At 39.7% G+C, this 18366-nt stretch overlaps 1 protein-coding gene across 1 annotated transcript; it reads left to right on the forward strand.

Moving 5' to 3' along the window:
* The first annotated feature begins 7912 nt into the window (after positions 1–7912).
* LOC124140576 lies at positions 7913–16879 on the forward strand. Its single transcript, XM_046508220.2, has 4 exons — positions 7913–8069; positions 10082–10161; positions 16124–16187; positions 16638–16879. Exons 1-4 carry the CDS (start codon positions 8018–8020, stop codon positions 16781–16783), a joined length of 342 nt encoding a protein of 113 aa, XP_046364176.1. The 5' UTR covers positions 7913–8017; the 3' UTR covers positions 16784–16879.
* The last annotated feature ends 1487 nt before the right edge of the window (positions 16880–18366 follow it).

Genomic DNA, 18366 nt, shown 5'->3' on the forward strand with positions numbered 1-18366 from the left:
TAACCGTTTCACTAGTTCTCCATAGGGCCTCGGCGACAGCACGTAGAGCCGGGCAACCATATAAACTAAGGATAAATGCAAATGGAATTAATTTGTCACGTTTTTGAATATTTCCCCCATGAAAGTTTACCATATTATGACATCATTATCTAAATGTGAAAGAAGACTCTTCAAACACGAACGGGCCCAAAGCACATGACCAGAGCAGAGGTACAAATTTTAAGCTGTCCGGAACTCTGGGTAGGAGCGTGCTACGAGGCAGAACTGAACACATCTCGTGAAAACGAGAGACATTTGCAAACAATCACAAGCAAAAGTATTACTTATCATGTTTTGTATGACCAAGTTGAAATAATTTCATTTGGTAACGTATATGCTCCAGTAGACAAAACCAAAACATCCCGCTGACCCACACGACCGCGATCGCCTGCTTCAGCCACTTGAAGCATTCATTGCCCACAATAAGGTGGTTGAATGGTGTAATGGGCAAGTAGGATGGCACTGTATCTCAGCCCGTCTCCGGTTTTAACCCCTTTGATTGGTTGGTTGGTTGGTTGTTTAACGCCGCACTCAGCAATATTCCAGCTATATGACGGCGGTCTGTAAATAATCGAGTCTGGACCAGACAATCCAGTGATTAATATCATGAGCATCGATCCACGCAATTGGGATCAATGACATGCATCAACCAAGTCAGCGAACCTGACCACCCGATCCCGTTAGTCGCCTTTTACGACAAGCATAGTCACCTTTTACGGCAAGCATGGGTTGCTGAAGACCTATTCTACCCCGGAATCTTCACGGGTCTTGACATTGTTCCAGAATGTGTCTACGATGACTAGCTTAAGGATGACTTATTTACGATATACCAGGTGACAACGTGAATCAGTATGTCTTTTAAGTCCCTTGCTTTGGTAACTGGTGGCCTATAGCCCGTGTGCAAAAGCTGTATACGTGATATTGTTATGCTCAAATATGTTTCATAAATTATTATTTTAAATATTACTTTGCATAAATGACTAAATTGTTATTATAATGAACTTGGTCTCGTCGCTATATGGCTGAAATAGTGCTGATGCGACCTAAAAAATTAACTCACTCATTCACTTTTAAACCATCGACAATTTCATACATCAATACGAAAGCAACACCTGGAGAAAAACTCAAAATGACATAAACATTTCAAGAATGCCAATAGTGATACTTGACTGGTTGAAACCATACCCTCAAATGAACTAGAGAAAGATATGAGAAAGATATGTGACATTAACGCAGTTCTAAAGACATTTTCAAAACAGTTTGTGCACCAAATACCCCTTGCTATTTGGTATGGTAACATCTGCATCCAAACATCCTTGGTTTAAAACTGGACAAGTTGGAAAATATAAACTTGACTCCATTATGCAGGGAGTATCCCGTTAAGTGGAATCCCCGGAAAACGTTTAAATATGCAAATCACTCCGCCAGGAGAAACCCTGATTCACTCACTCCGTGAGACTGATGCACTCGACACTGATATCCAACATTCAATGTGTGCACAACAACTGCGGTATCTCCTGCGTTATAGTAACATGATCTGTTGCATCACCTTAGGTGACCTTGCCCTTCCGAAAAGCGCATCTCGTTCTGTAAATGTTATAACCTCGACATAATCCAGGCAGTTGACTTTTAAAACACTTTCTATTTTAAGCTCACATTTTCCATTGATAATACATAATTATTATATGTTTTTGTACGTAGTTTCCATTCGAAATGTCAGCCTAGGAAACACCAGGGGCAGGGCTCACAGTACGCCTTATGTTGTGGTGCTTTTGGGGACAACACAATGATTGCGTTGATCCAGGATATTACCGTATTGTACATAATGGTCCAACATCTATATTTTCTATTTTTCAACTTTGACTATGTTGATTTTTCCATCATAAGGGATCGGATTAATGCATGTCATCGTATCCCAATTGCGTGGATCGATGCTCATGATGTCAATCACTGAAATGTCTGGTCCAGACTCACTTATTTACATACAGCTGGAATATTGCTGAGTGCGGCGTTAAGCAACAAGCAACCAACCAAAAACCACCATGAGGAAATGTTTTAACAATGTTCCGTCGCATTTAATCATTTGCTATTAAAAAGACTTGATATTTTTTAATTTGTGTTCATAGTAAACATTTTATAATATTAGTAGTGTCTACTCTGTAACTGAAATTGATCTCGGATGTATAATAAAAGTAGTATAAAGTAATTGTCCCCCCTGAGAGGGTATGGAAGATCACATAATCAAAGTACGTTTATTCCTACTATCTTCATCGTAAAATAATTGGGTTTTGTTAGTGTGTGGCTAAAATTGACGACAATGGCCATCAACTAGAGGCATGGTGTAAATCCTCCAGGAATCCCTGGGGGTAGCAGAGGTACCGTAAGTCACCATGGTCCCTAGTATTGCGGCCGAACTTTGGTTGCCGTGATCTATAGGCCGTTTTTATAATGTATTATTGTGTATTGTGATATTTTTAATGGTTACATACTAGTTTTAAACACAACACTATGATGATAAGGTTGTTTGCGATGACACGCAATCAACCAAGTCCCATTATTTGACCACCCGCCCCATGAAGTGGCATCGTACAATCAAGGTTGCTGGTTACCACTTGTCTTAATCTCCGTGAAGATCGGGGGTAGAAAAGGTTTTCAGCAACCCATGCTTGCCGTAAAAGGTGACTATGCTCGCTGAATTGGTTGATGCATGTCATCGTATCCCAGTTTGATCGATTTGCATGATGTCAATGACTGGATTGTCTGGTCCAGACGCGATTGTTTACAGACGGCCGTCATAAAGCTTGAATATTGCTGAGTGCGGCGTTAAACAACAAACAAATCTTAATCTCCACGGAGATCCATAACACATGCTGTGATGCATCCCAGTTTGCTCCATGTATCCTGGTTAAATCCCTCTCCTCCCCATGGATGAAACAATTTGGGAAAGCCATTGATAGGGTCAACCTTCGTACATGTAGTTTCTTTATTCCCTCACATTCAGTATACTGCTAGCACGTTTTGTACCTACAGGCTCAGCTCGACAAATACATTATGCACAACATTTTTGTCATCACTTGTGTGCCATGTCGTTTAGTATCACTTGCGGGGACACGGGTGGCCCAGTCGTCTAAGGCGCTGCGATTCGCTGTACAGAGTTGCGTCCCTTGGGCAAGCCAGAAACCTATGATTGTGGGCTCGAATCCCGGTTCGCCCCGATTATGTTTCTAGGTTTGTCAGCACCATACCCGTGCTCGTGGGTTTCACCGAAGTGGTAAACGTCTAAGACCTGCACCACTACGGGCTTTCCTCCCACATTAAGCTGACACGCCGTGGTATAACTGGAATACTGTTAAAAGCGGCGTTAAACCCAACTCACTCACTCACTCACTAGTATCACTTGCTGTTGCATTGCTTTATGTCCACCTCAGAGTTCAGTCCGATTTCTTTAAACTAGTTTAATGTTGAGAATATATTCGATATATTTGAACAACTCATGACTCACATGAGGCTCATATTCGTTTTTTCGTATTTCATTAATACAATTTCATATGTTTTATAACCACATTGTAATATATTTATTACATGTGCACTTCGTGTTTCATATTAGACGAAGATATTTGTTTACACCAACTTGATTTTCGACATTGGAGTGGTATATTGTGAAAGAAATAACAGCTGCGTCTTTGTCGTTTTGAAAACGGTTTTCCAGTGACTGCTTTTTGGTGTTATTGTAACATGTCTGTAACTGTCCTTTAATTGTTTTTCATTTCACCACGACGAGCTAATAAAATATCCAACAATTTAAGAGTAATCCATGTTGTCATTTAGCACTTGATTTTGACATCAAAGGGAACGTCAGATGGATGACTGCCCGATCGCGATGTCTCTCGTCAAGGAACTTGCATCGAACTTAGTCATGTCAGTGCGTTACAGTTAGTCTATGTTGGACGTCCAAAGGCAATATATTGATGGCAAGTTAAAATATGACTTGTTACAATCAGAATTTAGTAGCGGAAGCGACGTCACCATCTCCATATTCATTGTCATTAATTCAGCACATGGTTTCTCTCGCTCAATGGGTATGTCACTCCCACATCATTCAATGTATTTTTATGCATACGGGAATTTTAAAACGTAGTATTTTTGTCATTTTAATATAAGGCTTAATTGGTAAACTATCGCCAGTGACTAAAGGGATGATATAAATCCAGCCAGGGTCCATGCAGGAAGCAAAGTCACTGTAAGTCCCCATGGTCCCTGGTATGGTGATCTCCCTTTAGTTACTGACTATCTCTAGCCCATTTTTATAATGTGTTGTTCACTAATACTTATGACTTTTATATATTCTCAACTAATTTTTAAATAGACTGTGTGATATTCTAGTTATTGTACTGTCCATCGTTGACAGCTTTTTATATTGTCTAAATATGTGTATTATTAATGTACTTCTCGTCACGATATGGCTGAAATACTGCCGATGTGACGTTAAATCTTAACTCACTCACTCACTCACTCTCGCTCACTGTAGTCTCATTGGACTGTTTTCTCAGAGAATAAGGTTAAAACGAAACTATGGCAGGAAATGGGTTCATGGTATTTATCCTAATATAATGGATTAACAATACACGTCCGTCTGTCTTCATCCGTTTTCTGTTTCTGGAACCGAACTCTTAAACCGTCGAAAATTTCTTGTTGATACTTGCTTTTCACATCGGTCTAGTGCCAGTGGGTTAATCAATCAATCTTTATTCATGGTACTTATGAGGCCAAATGCCTATAGTACATTGTCTGGGGCTTGTTACAAATTCATACATGTTCTTAGTTTCATAGCATGATAAACGAACATTGATAAATTTCTAATAGTTTCTGTACAATCACAAGTCATTAAATTACAAAATTTGTTACAGTTTGGGTTGCGGTAGAAATAGTTATTTAGATATTTTGTTCTTAAATCTTTATACGCTGGACATACACATAAAAAGTGATATTCATCTTTAATACAATCAGTTTTACAAATCCTACAGAGTCTATGTTCTCTTGCAATACCTTCATATCTGCCTGTTTCAATAAATAGATCATGTGAGCCACAACGAAATCGAGAAAGAGCTGTTCTAAACTAATGTAAATTTACACTTAATAGATAAGGTTCTCGTTTAATAGTAGTCTTAAATGTAGTGTAGTAATTTGCTTTTCTAGTGGTCATAATTTACAATATCTCGTAAACTGCCCTTCTACGAACAACACATGTACTAATTACAATACATTCAGAACAAAGACGGCCGAGTGATTGCCATGAGTAGTTCAGTTTTCAAAATGGCTGAAGTGCTTCAAAATCAACGTCGATATCGAAAATATCGCTGAAAGGAACATGTACGTTGAACACTAATACTATTTACACATATTGCAAATTTCATTTAAATTTATAAAAAAAAATGATAATGACTTTACCTGCCATATTAATTACGTTGCTGCAAGCTGTTGTTTTTAAAGCGAAAATCGGGCTCGTTAAATCAAAAAAATAGAAATACCACGAAGATAATCGCAAACGGCGAAACTACAGTTTATGGTCACTGTGTGGACTAAATATCATTATCATCCAAAACTGGCTCCCACAGGAGATATCGCTTTGGTGAGTTCAAGCGATATCTACACTGTAGATATCCCTGCAATAAAATTGCATCACAATGCTTTGCAGACCATTGTGACATCATTGGTTACCATGACGTCACAATCAAATGACATCACTAATGGCTCTGCTACTGAAGCTGTTAGCAGTACTTTTTACACTTAAGACACTGCTTATTACTGTCTACAAACTGAAAAAAGTGGAAGAATGATGTTGGATGATAAATAAAATCTCACCCTCGTGTCTTTTGAAGTCAAATATATCAACACTTGTTGATAAAAGTGGAAAAAATCCTCGGCAAGCCTCGGAGTTTTCCCACTTTTATCAACTCGTGTTGATATATTTGATATCAAAAGACACTCTGGTGAGATTCTCTATTTAACAACCCTAATAATTGTTTTATTCTGAAAAAAACCCCAAAACATCCAGGACCTAAACTCCGTGTCGGGGACAAAGTCCTTATTTGTACCTCGGAAACAGAAACAAGGGGAAGTTATTGAGAAAACAATCATCGGAAATGGCATAACTGGAGTGTATGGTGAACGTGTGTACCCCATGTCGTTAATGTCGCCGTTATAGTTTTCGACTCTTGCTCCTGAAACGATTTCGATAGGAACGCAAACGATTTCATGTGGACGGAGACAACCAATTTTGATTACACTTCTCTCGTGCAAGTAGTGCCATGCCACGGTGACATATAATAGTTGCAGTTTTTCATCGATGAAAATACGTGTCCTCAAATGAACATCATTAACCACCATTTCATAGATGTAAGGTCGAGTATGAACAATATTTAGTCCGAGTGTCTATTGACCAGTTACAAGTGAGGTTAACACAGGAGACGGTAATCAGCTGAATCGCGGACAGCAGCTGCGACTCTCAACTGAACGGCGTTGATTGACAAGGGCAATCAAAGGCTTAGTACATAAATGTACTCTTTCCCTGTAAAGTAGGGCTGTAAGTCACAATTATTATTTTGGATCATGAATCATGTTCTTAAAAAAAGAAACGTGCTCTACATGTAGTATAAATGTGATATTCTTTTCGTATATATCTGAATCCATACTCGAATACAAAAGAAACTGATCATTTTAAGGTATCGATAATTGATTGGTTTGTTTGTTCGTTGTTTGTTATTCAACGCCGCACTCAGCAATATTCCAGCTTTATAACATTGACATCATGTGCATCGATTCACGCAATTAGGATACGATGACATGAATCAACCAATTCAGCGAGCCTAACCCTATAACTGAAAAAGAGTTATAAAATTAATGATATTACTATGTAGCGTTAAGCTCATGATATCAATCACTGGATTGTCTGGTCCAGACTCGATCATTTACAGACCGCCGTCATATAGCTGGAATATTGCTAAGTGCGGGGTTAAACAACAAACAAACTAAAACTAACTGATATCATACTTGTTGCCAAGTGAGACCAGGACAAAAAAAAAAAAATTGTAGAGAATTTCAACACTCTCGGTCTCTCCTTTATCTGCTGTACATCCCTGTTTGGGATGAGAATAACCTCAACTTCCCCAACAACTTGTGTCACGAACACAACACTTGTGGGGCAGATTTCGAACTTAATCACTGGTCACATTTTCATTTTTCCGATTCTATAACATTATATCCCGAAGTCAATACTTAATCGGTGAGAATTCGGCTTTACCTTAAGGAAATTCATCTTTATCGGGCTTTCTGAAACATACTTTAAAGTTATGTTTTTGTTTTTAACGGTTGAACTTCTAAAATTGCAACAGGTTTCGATTCGATGCCGAGACCATACACCTGCTAAAGTTACAGTCGCTTGAAATCTGAAACTTCCAGGTAATTCCGACTCCATCTAATATTTAAAGGTGGGTTTTGAAACGTCATTTGCGTGATCAACGTAGACTTCGGCAACCCACTGACTTGGTGGATGCATGTCATCGTATCCCAATTGCGTAGATTGATGCTCATGATGTCAATGTCTGGAGTCCAGACTTATTTTGTTACAGCCCGCCGTCATATAGCTGGAATATTGCGCTGCGTTAAGCAACAAACAAAGGTGATCAACATATATTGCCGTGATCTTCAATGGCCGTCTAGTCCTTGCAGTATGTTTTTGTGTCACAGCGATTTCGCCCCCAGCTGTAGGTTGCATACTCTAGAACCAGCGCGTGCTCAAATTGTCGCAATTTGCTGGTTAGCTGAACACTTCTGACATTCAGTTCTACCCAATTTGTAGAAGTATTTCCTGTTATTTCACTTGACCTATAATTATCGTCACTTCTGCTTGAACAACGCTAGGTGAAATCGTGAGGTGAATTAGAGAGAACATTTGCACGGCAGCCCACGAAGGAGAAACATGAACGATATTCTTAGGAAAATCTGCATCTTTTGTGCCGCGCTTGTTGTTGGTAAGTCGATTTTGTTCATGGTTTAAAGTCTTTTATTGGCATAAATGATTAATAGGCATAAATTGGTATAATATGTTTTGGTCTAATTTGTAAACAAACCAGCATTATGACCATGTAAGTTAGAATGAAGTTTGCAGATGTGTCTATAACTGATCACAGTATGAATAGTTCAGTTAAGAGGGCATACATTTCCTTGTGTGCATAAAATAAAATGGTTGTGTGTGTGTGTGTGTGTGTGTGTGTGTGTGTGTGTGTGTGTGTGTGTGTGTTGCTGTTGCTGAACGGGAGAACACCATCTTAGTTGATGTTTGTTTAGGTATGGGAATAACTATTTGATAGTAATTCATTTACACATGCTTATGATATACTCGGAATCGTATAACTGACTATTGTCAGGAGAGATTTCTTATGATTATGGACATGTTTTTGTCGCTTTGTTTAATCATATATAGGGGGGCACGGATGGCCCAGTCGTCTAAGGCGCCGCGATTCGCTGTGCAGAGTTGCGTCACTTGGGCACGGCAGAAACCTATGATTGTGGGTTCGAATCCTGGTTCGTCCCGGTTACGTTTCTAGGCTTGTCAGCACCATACCCGTGCTCGTGGGTTTCACCGAAGTGGTAAACGTCTGAGACCTGCATCACTTCGGGCTTTCCTCCCACATTAAGCTGACACGCCGTGATTTAACTGTAATACTGTTAAAAGCAGCGTTTAACACAACTCACTCACTCACTTAATCCTTTATAAGAAAGGAGGATCAGTTAATGTTGGATGGAACAGGAAAGCAGTTGGGTCAAATGTATGTCATTTGGCATAATTAATACATACTTTACTGTTTTACAGTAAATGCTTTCAATGAATCGTTGAATTTGCACTTTTTGTCACTCCTGGTTTACTGTACATGCTTTTAATGAATCGTATAATTTGCACTTGTGGCCACATGGTTGAGATATTACCGATGCAACCTTAAACTTTAACTCACTCACTCATCCACTCGAGTGAACAGGTGGCCCAGTCTTCTACGGCGTCGCGTATCGCTGTACAGAGTTGCGTCCTTTAGGCCTGCCAGATTCTGTGCTGTTTGGATAAATTCGAGGCTCACCATTGTGCCCAAGTGGGGAAACGAACCCGGGTCTTCAGCGTGACGAGCCAACGCTTTTACAACAAGGTCCCACGTGCATGGAAGACGGACAGCGATGCCACCGTGTAAACATTACACAGAGAAGCACATTTCAGCAGCGGTACCTGTATTTTAATGCCATAAGAAATATATCGTCTACAGTTTCTACAGACCGACCCTTTCGTTGAGGGCCGTGTGTGTGTGTGTGTGTGTGTGTGTGTGTGTGTGTGTGTGTGTGTGTGTGTGTGTGTGTGTGTGTGTGTGTGTGTTTAGGCTCATAGTTTTAATGTAACAGAATATCTTGTTTGCAGTTGTAGGTGAATAGAATATCTTTAATATACAAAATATACAAAATCCCATTTTTAACAGTATTCCAGTTATGGTGTGGGAATATAGCCCGAAGTGATGCAGATCTCCTCTCCGATGTTTTGCCCTTTAGGTGAAACCCATGCGCACGTGTATGGTGTTGACAAACCTAGAAACAAAATCGGGGCGAACCAGGATCTATAGGATTCTGGCGTGCCCCAGGGACGCAATTCTTAAATTTGAAATACGGCGCCTCAGACGAGTGCCGACCCGTGCACCCTCTGATGTTGGATGAAAGCCCAAAGTGACGCAGTTCGTAGACATATATCACTTTGATGGGTACGGTAATGGTGTTTACACACAGGATTATTCGCTATCAGAACCTAATACTAGCTGAATTTGACACAACTAAAGAACTCAACTTGACACAACGAATTGCGGTGCCTTACATCACAAGGCCACCATGCCATGCCAATCGATATTTTTCCGGTTAAAACAAATCTAAAAACATGATATCATTTCTATTTGCAGTAACGGAAATATAAAAAGGGTGCAATCAATTTAACTGATTATATTTTGTATCCTAGCCTCCGGCCTGCAGTGTTATGTGTGTGACAGCGCAGGGAGCGAGTTCTGTGGGGCAAATGTCAACACAGAGAGGATTAAGGTAATGTACCCTTAATACTATGCCCGCTAGATTTTGTAGGCGGCGGCAACGTGAAGAAATAAAACACAAACAACGTTTATGTTCGCCATGGTAGAAGAGGTCTTCAGCAGCCCATGCTTGCCGTAAAAGGTGACTAGGCTTGTCGTAAAAGGCGACTAACGGGATCGGGTGGTCAGGCTCGCTGACTTGGTTGATGCATGTCATCGATCCCAATTGCGTGGATCGATGCTCATGATATCAATCACTGGATTGTCTGGTCCAGACTCGATTATTTACAGACCGCCGTCATATAGCTGGAATATTGCTGAGTGCGGCGTTAAACAACAAACCAACCAACTATGTTCACCATGGACATAAGATCGATAGATTGAGACGAATACTAACCCGGAATGACCGCGGGGATCTCAGGGTGTTCTCATGCCCATACGTGTAACAAAAAGGACAATCGTACATCTATTAATCTGTCTGGTGTTTTTCTTGTTATATTTTCAAATACAAAGCTAACACTTTTAATAACTAAATGGTTGGCAGGAAATAATTCTATTATATATTTTCCAACATCCATTACAGTTTTGAAAATAAAATACAAATTCATAAAAGAGGAATTTCATATATTATCAGGCCAATTCTACAACTGTAAATCTTAACATCTCTGTGCAAACATTCTCAAAAATGCTTTACTATTAACACAGTCCTGAGTGATCCGCTTGTCGTAAAAGGCGACTAACGGGATCGGGTGGTCAGGCTCGCTGACTTGGTTGATACATGTCATCGATCCACATAGCGTGGATCGATGCTCATGATGTCAATCACTGGATTGTCTGGTCCAGACTCGATTATTTACAGACCGCCGTCATATAGCTGGGATATTGTTGAGTGCGGCGTTAAACAACAAACCAACCAACCAACCAACCAAACACATGAAAAACAGATTTAATAAATAACATACGAATGCAGAGCGCGATTTATTTTACCCTAATCATAAAGAATACGCAGCATATCACAGCAAGTCCTCGGATACCTGGAACATTCCTTATAAAGAAATCTGCACCAATGACCTATATATCGACTATAATAATGAACACACCTATAACTTCTGCCCACATCACCTAATACAGCATTGCTTGACGTACGTCTAGAGACACCCGGACACTTTTAACTGAAATTACTCTGTACCTCTTGTATGGCCTCCCTAAACGTATATCCCCAAATTTATTAACCATACAAATAAGCTTGGTGCAATTTTAGCATCAAATATATTTTGAATGGTATCAAATAACAAAGACGACTGAGTTCGACTCTGCGGACAGGAAAGGTAGTCTTACAGGCCTGTACAGGCTTTGGACGACTCTAGCCTTGGAAAAACCCCAACAATCATGCCTAAATATTTATCATAAGTTACGATTGTCTTCGTTTCAGTCGCAAAATAAAACAACCTTTCTACACTACGCAAATTACTGCCATGTCGAAACACTATTGAATTAGACTTATCCAAATTTACCTCTACTTCCCATGTTAAAGTTTGCAGGTTTGTCAGCACCATACCCGTGCTCGTGGGTTTCACCGAATTGGTAAACGTCTGAGACCTGCATCACTTCGGGCTTTCCTCCCATATTAAGCTGACACGCCGTGATACAACTGGAATACTGTTAAAAGCGACGTTAAACCCAAACTCACTAACTCATTCCCATGTTAAACAATAAACTTCCCCAAAAATAAACTTTCTTTGCAAAGCAATAACAGAATCGTCCACCAAAACAGGATTGTCTGCAAATATTTGTCTCCAGTAAAAGCATAAAAATACCCTCTGAACTCACTCACTAACTCAAAACTGGGCTTCAATCTTGGAGAACAGATGTCTCGATTATTTACAGACCATCGTCATATAGCTGGAATATTGTTGAGGGCGGCGACAAAACACAAACAAATCATATGCTATGATGTCAAAATCAGTTATAACCTTTTTCGACTTCTAATTACACACACGATAACATTTTTGTGGGTATCAGATACATAGATGTGCTTTTTCCGTAACATACTTATATTATGAAATATTATCTGATGACCCCCAGCACCCTCACCAGCACTGTTTGTAGCGCCTTGTTTTATCAATTTCAAGTCTTTGATGGTCTGGAAGTAGCAGAAGTTCTGGAGTTCTTGTCTTCCTGTTAGAACCAGATGTACCCAATCACAATATTCCTAACGAAGAGCGTGGTTTTGTGTAGGTTGAGTGGTCGCTTCTTGACGCCTTCTTATTCAATAATTGGATACAGCTGTGTCGTGATTTAGTTCTGATTTAGTTAGCTTTGTTTGATGTACTGTCAGTCACCGTCATACTCAATAACGTTATCTGGCTTAGTGAGTTCTAGATTTCTTACACACATGTGGGTGAGAAACCCATTTGGGATAACTGGTATCAAACGTATGTGTGAGATCGAATTCCAGGCCCGTGATTGGCTACTCCATGGTGATGACCTGAGGTCAGATGATGACGGACTACTTTCCTGAGTGTAAGTCATTCATAAGTTGCTCGTGCTTCAGTCGAATGTTCACCTACGTCTGTATTGAACAACAGGACCGTGTAATCAATAATAAAAATAAACACACTCGTCCTGGTCTGCGAGTTTGTTTGTTATTATTATCATTTACATAACCTGTTGTTATGTCAACATTATCGGTTTTTTTCAGAGTGTAAACCCCCTGAATGCCACAGCGACACATATGTCCATCCTCTTCAACCCTCACTTCGAAGTCAAATCGAATAAAATTCAAAATACATCACGCAGACTAATAAACTTCACAGTTTTGAATTCCCCTTTCTGTTTATCATTTACTGTCACTTTAGGCAATTCAAAATTACTGAAAGTGACTTCTGGAAATTAGGTACATTGTAAATCTCGCCAAATCACAATTCACGGCATTATATAGATATTTACTGTGTGTTTAGAAATCTAAATATCGGATATTTACTCGAATAATTAAAGTAGAAAAACAGCATATTAGCGATCACGGGTATCAAATCACTAATGTAAATTCTGAAACGTCGCTGATAAGCCTAGAATCGTTTAGAATATTTTGGAAAATACGCATACACGAACGCCGAAGTGTACGTTCCGCCATATTGGATTGTGTTTACAAAATGTCAGTTATGAGACGCCTATTCGATCGGATATATATTAAACTCAGCTGCTATACATGCATCCCTGGATTCCTCATACATTTTCGAAACAATGGATAAATGGTCTTTGTCACCAATGCAAATTATCTAGATGAAATCATGAAAAATACATTAGGTATGGAAACGAAAACTGTGCTCGGAAAACTACTTGCTGAAATGTAAACAAAGCAAAATTCAGATTTTACAGTGTAGCATTTTAGAGGTACTTTCGTCTAATTGTTGCATACATTGGCTCGTACACGCGTTTGAGAATATTCACGGGAAGGCTATCGTTGCACTAATTATGGAAATACACATATATACATTACAATGATCTGGTAAATTCAACAGAAGTCGTAAAAGTTTCCGTCCTGTGTGACGCCATTACTGACGCTAAAACCACGCACAACGATGACGGTAGTTATCTGCATTTCTGACTTATTCTCTTTGTTACATTGGTAAACATGGTAAACAAATAACAGTACGCAGATTGTCAGAATGTTTCTGATTACTTACGTGACACATTTATGTGGATACGATCCCTCAATCAACAAAAATCCGCCTCTGGAAATCCCGCGTACTGTTGACAGTGAACACGCCATTTTGTAAAAGTCGGTCACCGGTAGTAATGTCATACGGAAGTAAACATTGTTGTACATATTTGGTAATTTCTTTGAGGTGTAAACTTTCAACTTTGCACCCAGCGTGTTCTTTGTTTTTGTCTAGTTTGCAATTTTATCATCGCCTTGATAATCCACAGATATGACGGAAACCGTTTTGTGTAGGGTCACATTTTTTATATATTAAGTAGTAAGCAGCACATAGGATGACGTCACTTATGACAGTGGTGTTATGTATTAATGCGCTACTGCAATCATGAGAATAGGCAAAATGCATCGGTTCGATGCTAAAAAGGTGAGATTTTAGGGTGTGTAAGAAACAGATTAGAATACTGCACTCGTGCCTGTCAGATATCATTGATCTTACAACTTTCGCTCGTTAGATACGTTTTGTAACAACTCGTTGTAAGATCAACGGTATCTGACAGACACTCGTGTAGTAATCTCAATATCTACACTGCAGATATCGGTGCAATAAAATTGCATCACAATGCTTTGCAGTCCATTGTGACGTAACAATTAGACACTAATTTTCAGTATATTAGACTATTCTTTTCATAATGATAGCATTTATCCCAGTAGGTTGTCTAGATTCCCGATGGTTAATTCTGACTGGATCGCCGAATGACAAGTTGTTCATAAACAGTGAAAGTAGTCCCTACTTGACCTTTGATATTTGCATCTCTAACCGCATATGACCCCAACGGATGTCGTTTTTATCCGTTGGCTTTATCCTGCCGAGAAACCTACCCATTTTATGATAAATAATGTGACCCTACACGAAAAGATTACCGTCATATCTGTGGATTATCAAGGCGATGATGATACAGCAAACTAGATAAACACAAAGAACACGCTGGATGCCGAGTTAAAAGTTTTCACCTCAAAGAAAATACCAAATATGTACAACAATGTTTATTTCCGTATGACGTCACTACCTGTGACCGACTTTTACGAAATGGCGTATTCACTGACAACACAACGCGGGATTTCCAGAGGTGGATTTTTGTTGATTGAGGGATCGTATACACATAAATGTGTCACGTAAGTAATCAGAAACATTCTGACAATCTGCGTACTGTTTTTTGTTTTATGTTTTCCAATGTAATCAATAGAATTAGTCAGAAATGCAGATAACTACCGTCGTCGGTGCGCGTGATATGCGTTAGTCATGGTGTCACACAGGGCGGAAACCTTTACGATTTCTGTTGAATTAACCCATCATTAAAATGTATATATTAGTAATTCCATAATTCGTGCGACGATACTCTTCCTATGAATATTCTCAAACGCGTGATCGATCCAATTTATGCAACAATTAGACGAAAGTACCTCTAAAAATGCTACACAGTGCAAAATCTGTTTACATTTCAGTTAGTACAGTTTTCCGAGCAGTGTGCATGTTCGCTTCCACACCTAATTTATTTCGCTTGATTCCATCTAGATAATTTTCATTGATGACAAAGACCATTGGTCATTTGATTAATAAATGTATGAGGAATTCGGGGATGCATGTATCGCAGATGAGTTTGAAATATACTTGATCTAATAGGCGTCTCATAACAGACATTTTGAAACAATCCAATATGTCGGAATGTACACATCGGCGTTCGTGTATGCGTATTTTCCAAAACATTCTAAACGATTCTAGGCTTATCAGTGACGTTTCAGAATTCTCATTAGTGATTTGATGAAAAACAGTTACCCGTAGTCAATAAATATTTTGTTTGGAAATTTAATTCTTGGAGTACATATCCCATATTTAGATTTAATAACCCATATTTAGATTTCTAAACACACAGTAAATAACGCTGTGAATTGTGATTCAGGAAGATTTACAATGTCACTTTCAGTAATTTTGCTTTGCCTGAAATGATATCAGAGGAGAGGGAATTCAAAACTGTGAAGTGTATTAGTTTGCGTGATGTATTTTGAATTTTATTCGACTTCGAAGTGAGAGCTGAAGAGGAGGGACATATATATCGCTGTGGGATCCAGGTTTACACTCTAAAAAACATAACGTTGACAACAACAAACGATGTAACTGATAACGGGGCAGGAATGCGATCTGACACATATGTTTTGTACCAGTTATCTCAAATGGGTGTCTCACCCACAGGTGTGTGAGAAGAATAAATAACACACTCATTGTGCAAGAACTGATTCGTGTATGCTTATATTTCAGCCCGTAGAATGTGATGACGAGAACGTAAAATGTGGGACACAAATACAAGATCCTGCAGAAGACGGTACGTACTACGTAGATTCTGAGTCGGGCTTAACGCCGCTGTCAACTGTATTGCAGTTATTTCACCGTGTCAATTTAAAGGGGGGGGGGGCTGACCTGATGTATTCAGTAGGTTGGTTGGTTGGTTGTTTAACGCCGCACTCAGCAATATTCCAGCTATATGACGGCGGTCTGTAAATAATCGAGCATGGACCAGACAATCCAGTGATTAATATCATGAGCATCGATCCAGGCAATTGGGAATGAATGACATGCATCAACCAAGTCAGCGAGCCTGAACACCCGATCCCGTTAGTCGCCTTTGACGGCAAGCATGGGTTGCTGAAGACCTTTTCTACCCCGGAATCTTCACGGGTCCAGTAGGCGTTTACCATTTTGGTGAAACCAATCTTCCAGTTACATTGACTTTTATTATGCGAAATAAAGCATTACATACTCTCTGTAATTCCAGGCTGGGTTGGTGTGATGAGAGTCTGTTACCCCCTAGGATCTCTACCCAGGATGAATGAAACCAATGGATGTCACCAGTGGAGCAACAACAATTTTACAGCGCGTTTCTGTTTTTGTGAAACTGATGGATGCAACAGTAAAATATAGAAAGAATTGAAACACTCAATTGTGATGATACCCCTCATATCAGCCTTGGGCAACGATGTAACTTAATAAATATGAATAAATAGAAATTGAAGTTGACGGATTCCTTAGAAAGAAAGTTTGATTGTTGTTTGACGCCGCACTCAGCTATATGACGGCGGTCTGTTAATAATCGAGTCTGGACCAGACAATGTAGTGATTAATATCATGAGCATCGTTCCACGCAATTGGGATCGATGACATGCGTCAACCAAGTCAGCGAGCCTGACCAACCGATCCCGTTAGTCGCCTTTTACGGCAAGCATGGGTTGATTTCATTGGTACATCGAGAACAGATACGTCTCTCCGTTAGAACGTCCAAGTTTCCCAAAGTATGTTCCGTACACATATTGGAGTGAAATATCAGATTTCTTCAGAAACTGCAGATTGACAAAGCACACACACAATCAACGATTCGTTCTTCCAAGAACCAATAACGTAACTTTGGTCACATAAACCTCATCGGCCATCTCCACAAGCATTGGGAGGAGTAACGGAGTGAGTGAGTGAGCGAGTTGGGTTTAACGCCGCTTTTAACAATATTTCATGTGTGTCAGCTTTATTTGGGAGGAAAGCCTCACGTGCTGTAGGCCTCCAACGTTTTTACCACTTTGGTGAAACGAGCACAGGTATGGTGCTGACAAAAGTTGAAACATAATCGGGGCGAACGGGGATTCAAACCCCTAATCATATGTTTCTGACGTGCTCATTGGGAGGTTGGTTGGTTGTTTAACGCTGCACTCAGCAATATTCCAGCTATATGACGGCGGTCTGTAAATAATCGAGTCTGGACCAGACAATCCGGTGATTGATAATATGAGCATACATGCATCAACCAAACCAGCGAGCCTGACCACCCGATCCCGTTAGTCGCCTTTTACGGCAATTTTTTTTGGAATAGGCCCGTTTACAGAATTCTTGTTCAATACGACTTGTTGCAGTGGGCATGTTCAGGTCATGTTAGTTGGTTTGTTGTTTAACGCCGCACTCCGCAATATTCCAGCTATATGACGGCGGTCTGTAAATAATCGAGTCTGGACCAGACAATCAAGTGATTGTCATGATTGTTGGTTGTTTAACGCCGCACTCAACAATAGTCCAGCTATATGACGGCGGCCTGTATAAATAATCGAGTCTGGACCAGACAATCCAGTGATTGATATCCTTAGCATCGATCCACGCAATTGGGATCGATGACATGCATGAACAAAGTCAGCGAGCCTGACCACCCGATCCCGTTATAGTCGCCTTTTACGGCAAGCATGGGTTGCTGAAGACCTATTGTACCCCGGAATAGTGTATGTCAAGGACAAATCTTTGCCTAATGTTAGTTTAAGCTGGACAAATGATTTGGTTGGTTTTGTTGTTTAACGCCGCACTCAGCAAATCGAGTCTGGACCAGACAATCCAGTGATTAATATCTTAGTCTCCTCTACTATAAGTGGTCATGAACATTAGAAAGTCTATATTAATTTCTTTCTAATCACATCATAGGTGCACAAATGCTGAATTGTCATCACAATGTTAAGAGTTAGATATACATGCTT

This window comes from Haliotis rufescens, unplaced genomic scaffold (genome assembly GCF_023055435.1).
Source record: "Haliotis rufescens isolate VD_foot unplaced genomic scaffold, xgHalRufe1.0.p SCAF_6, whole genome shotgun sequence".
Lineage (NCBI taxonomy): Eukaryota > Metazoa > Mollusca > Gastropoda > Lepetellida > Haliotidae > Haliotis > Haliotis rufescens.

What these genes read in the sequence shown, in the direction of transcription:
- LOC124140576 (XM_046508220.2), top strand. Translation starts at nt 8,018, where the DNA reads ATGAACGATATTCTTAGGAAAATCTGCATCTTTTGTGCCGCGCTTGTT. An exon ending in TCAACACAGAGAGGATTAAG is followed by an intron (nt 10,162 to 16,123) that starts GTAATGTACCCT and finishes CTTATATTTCAG; the next exon opens with CCCGTAGAATGTGATGACGA. An exon ending in ACAAGATCCTGCAGAAGACG is followed by an intron (nt 16,188 to 16,637) that starts GTACGTACTACG and finishes CTGTAATTCCAG; the next exon opens with GCTGGGTTGGTGTGATGAGA.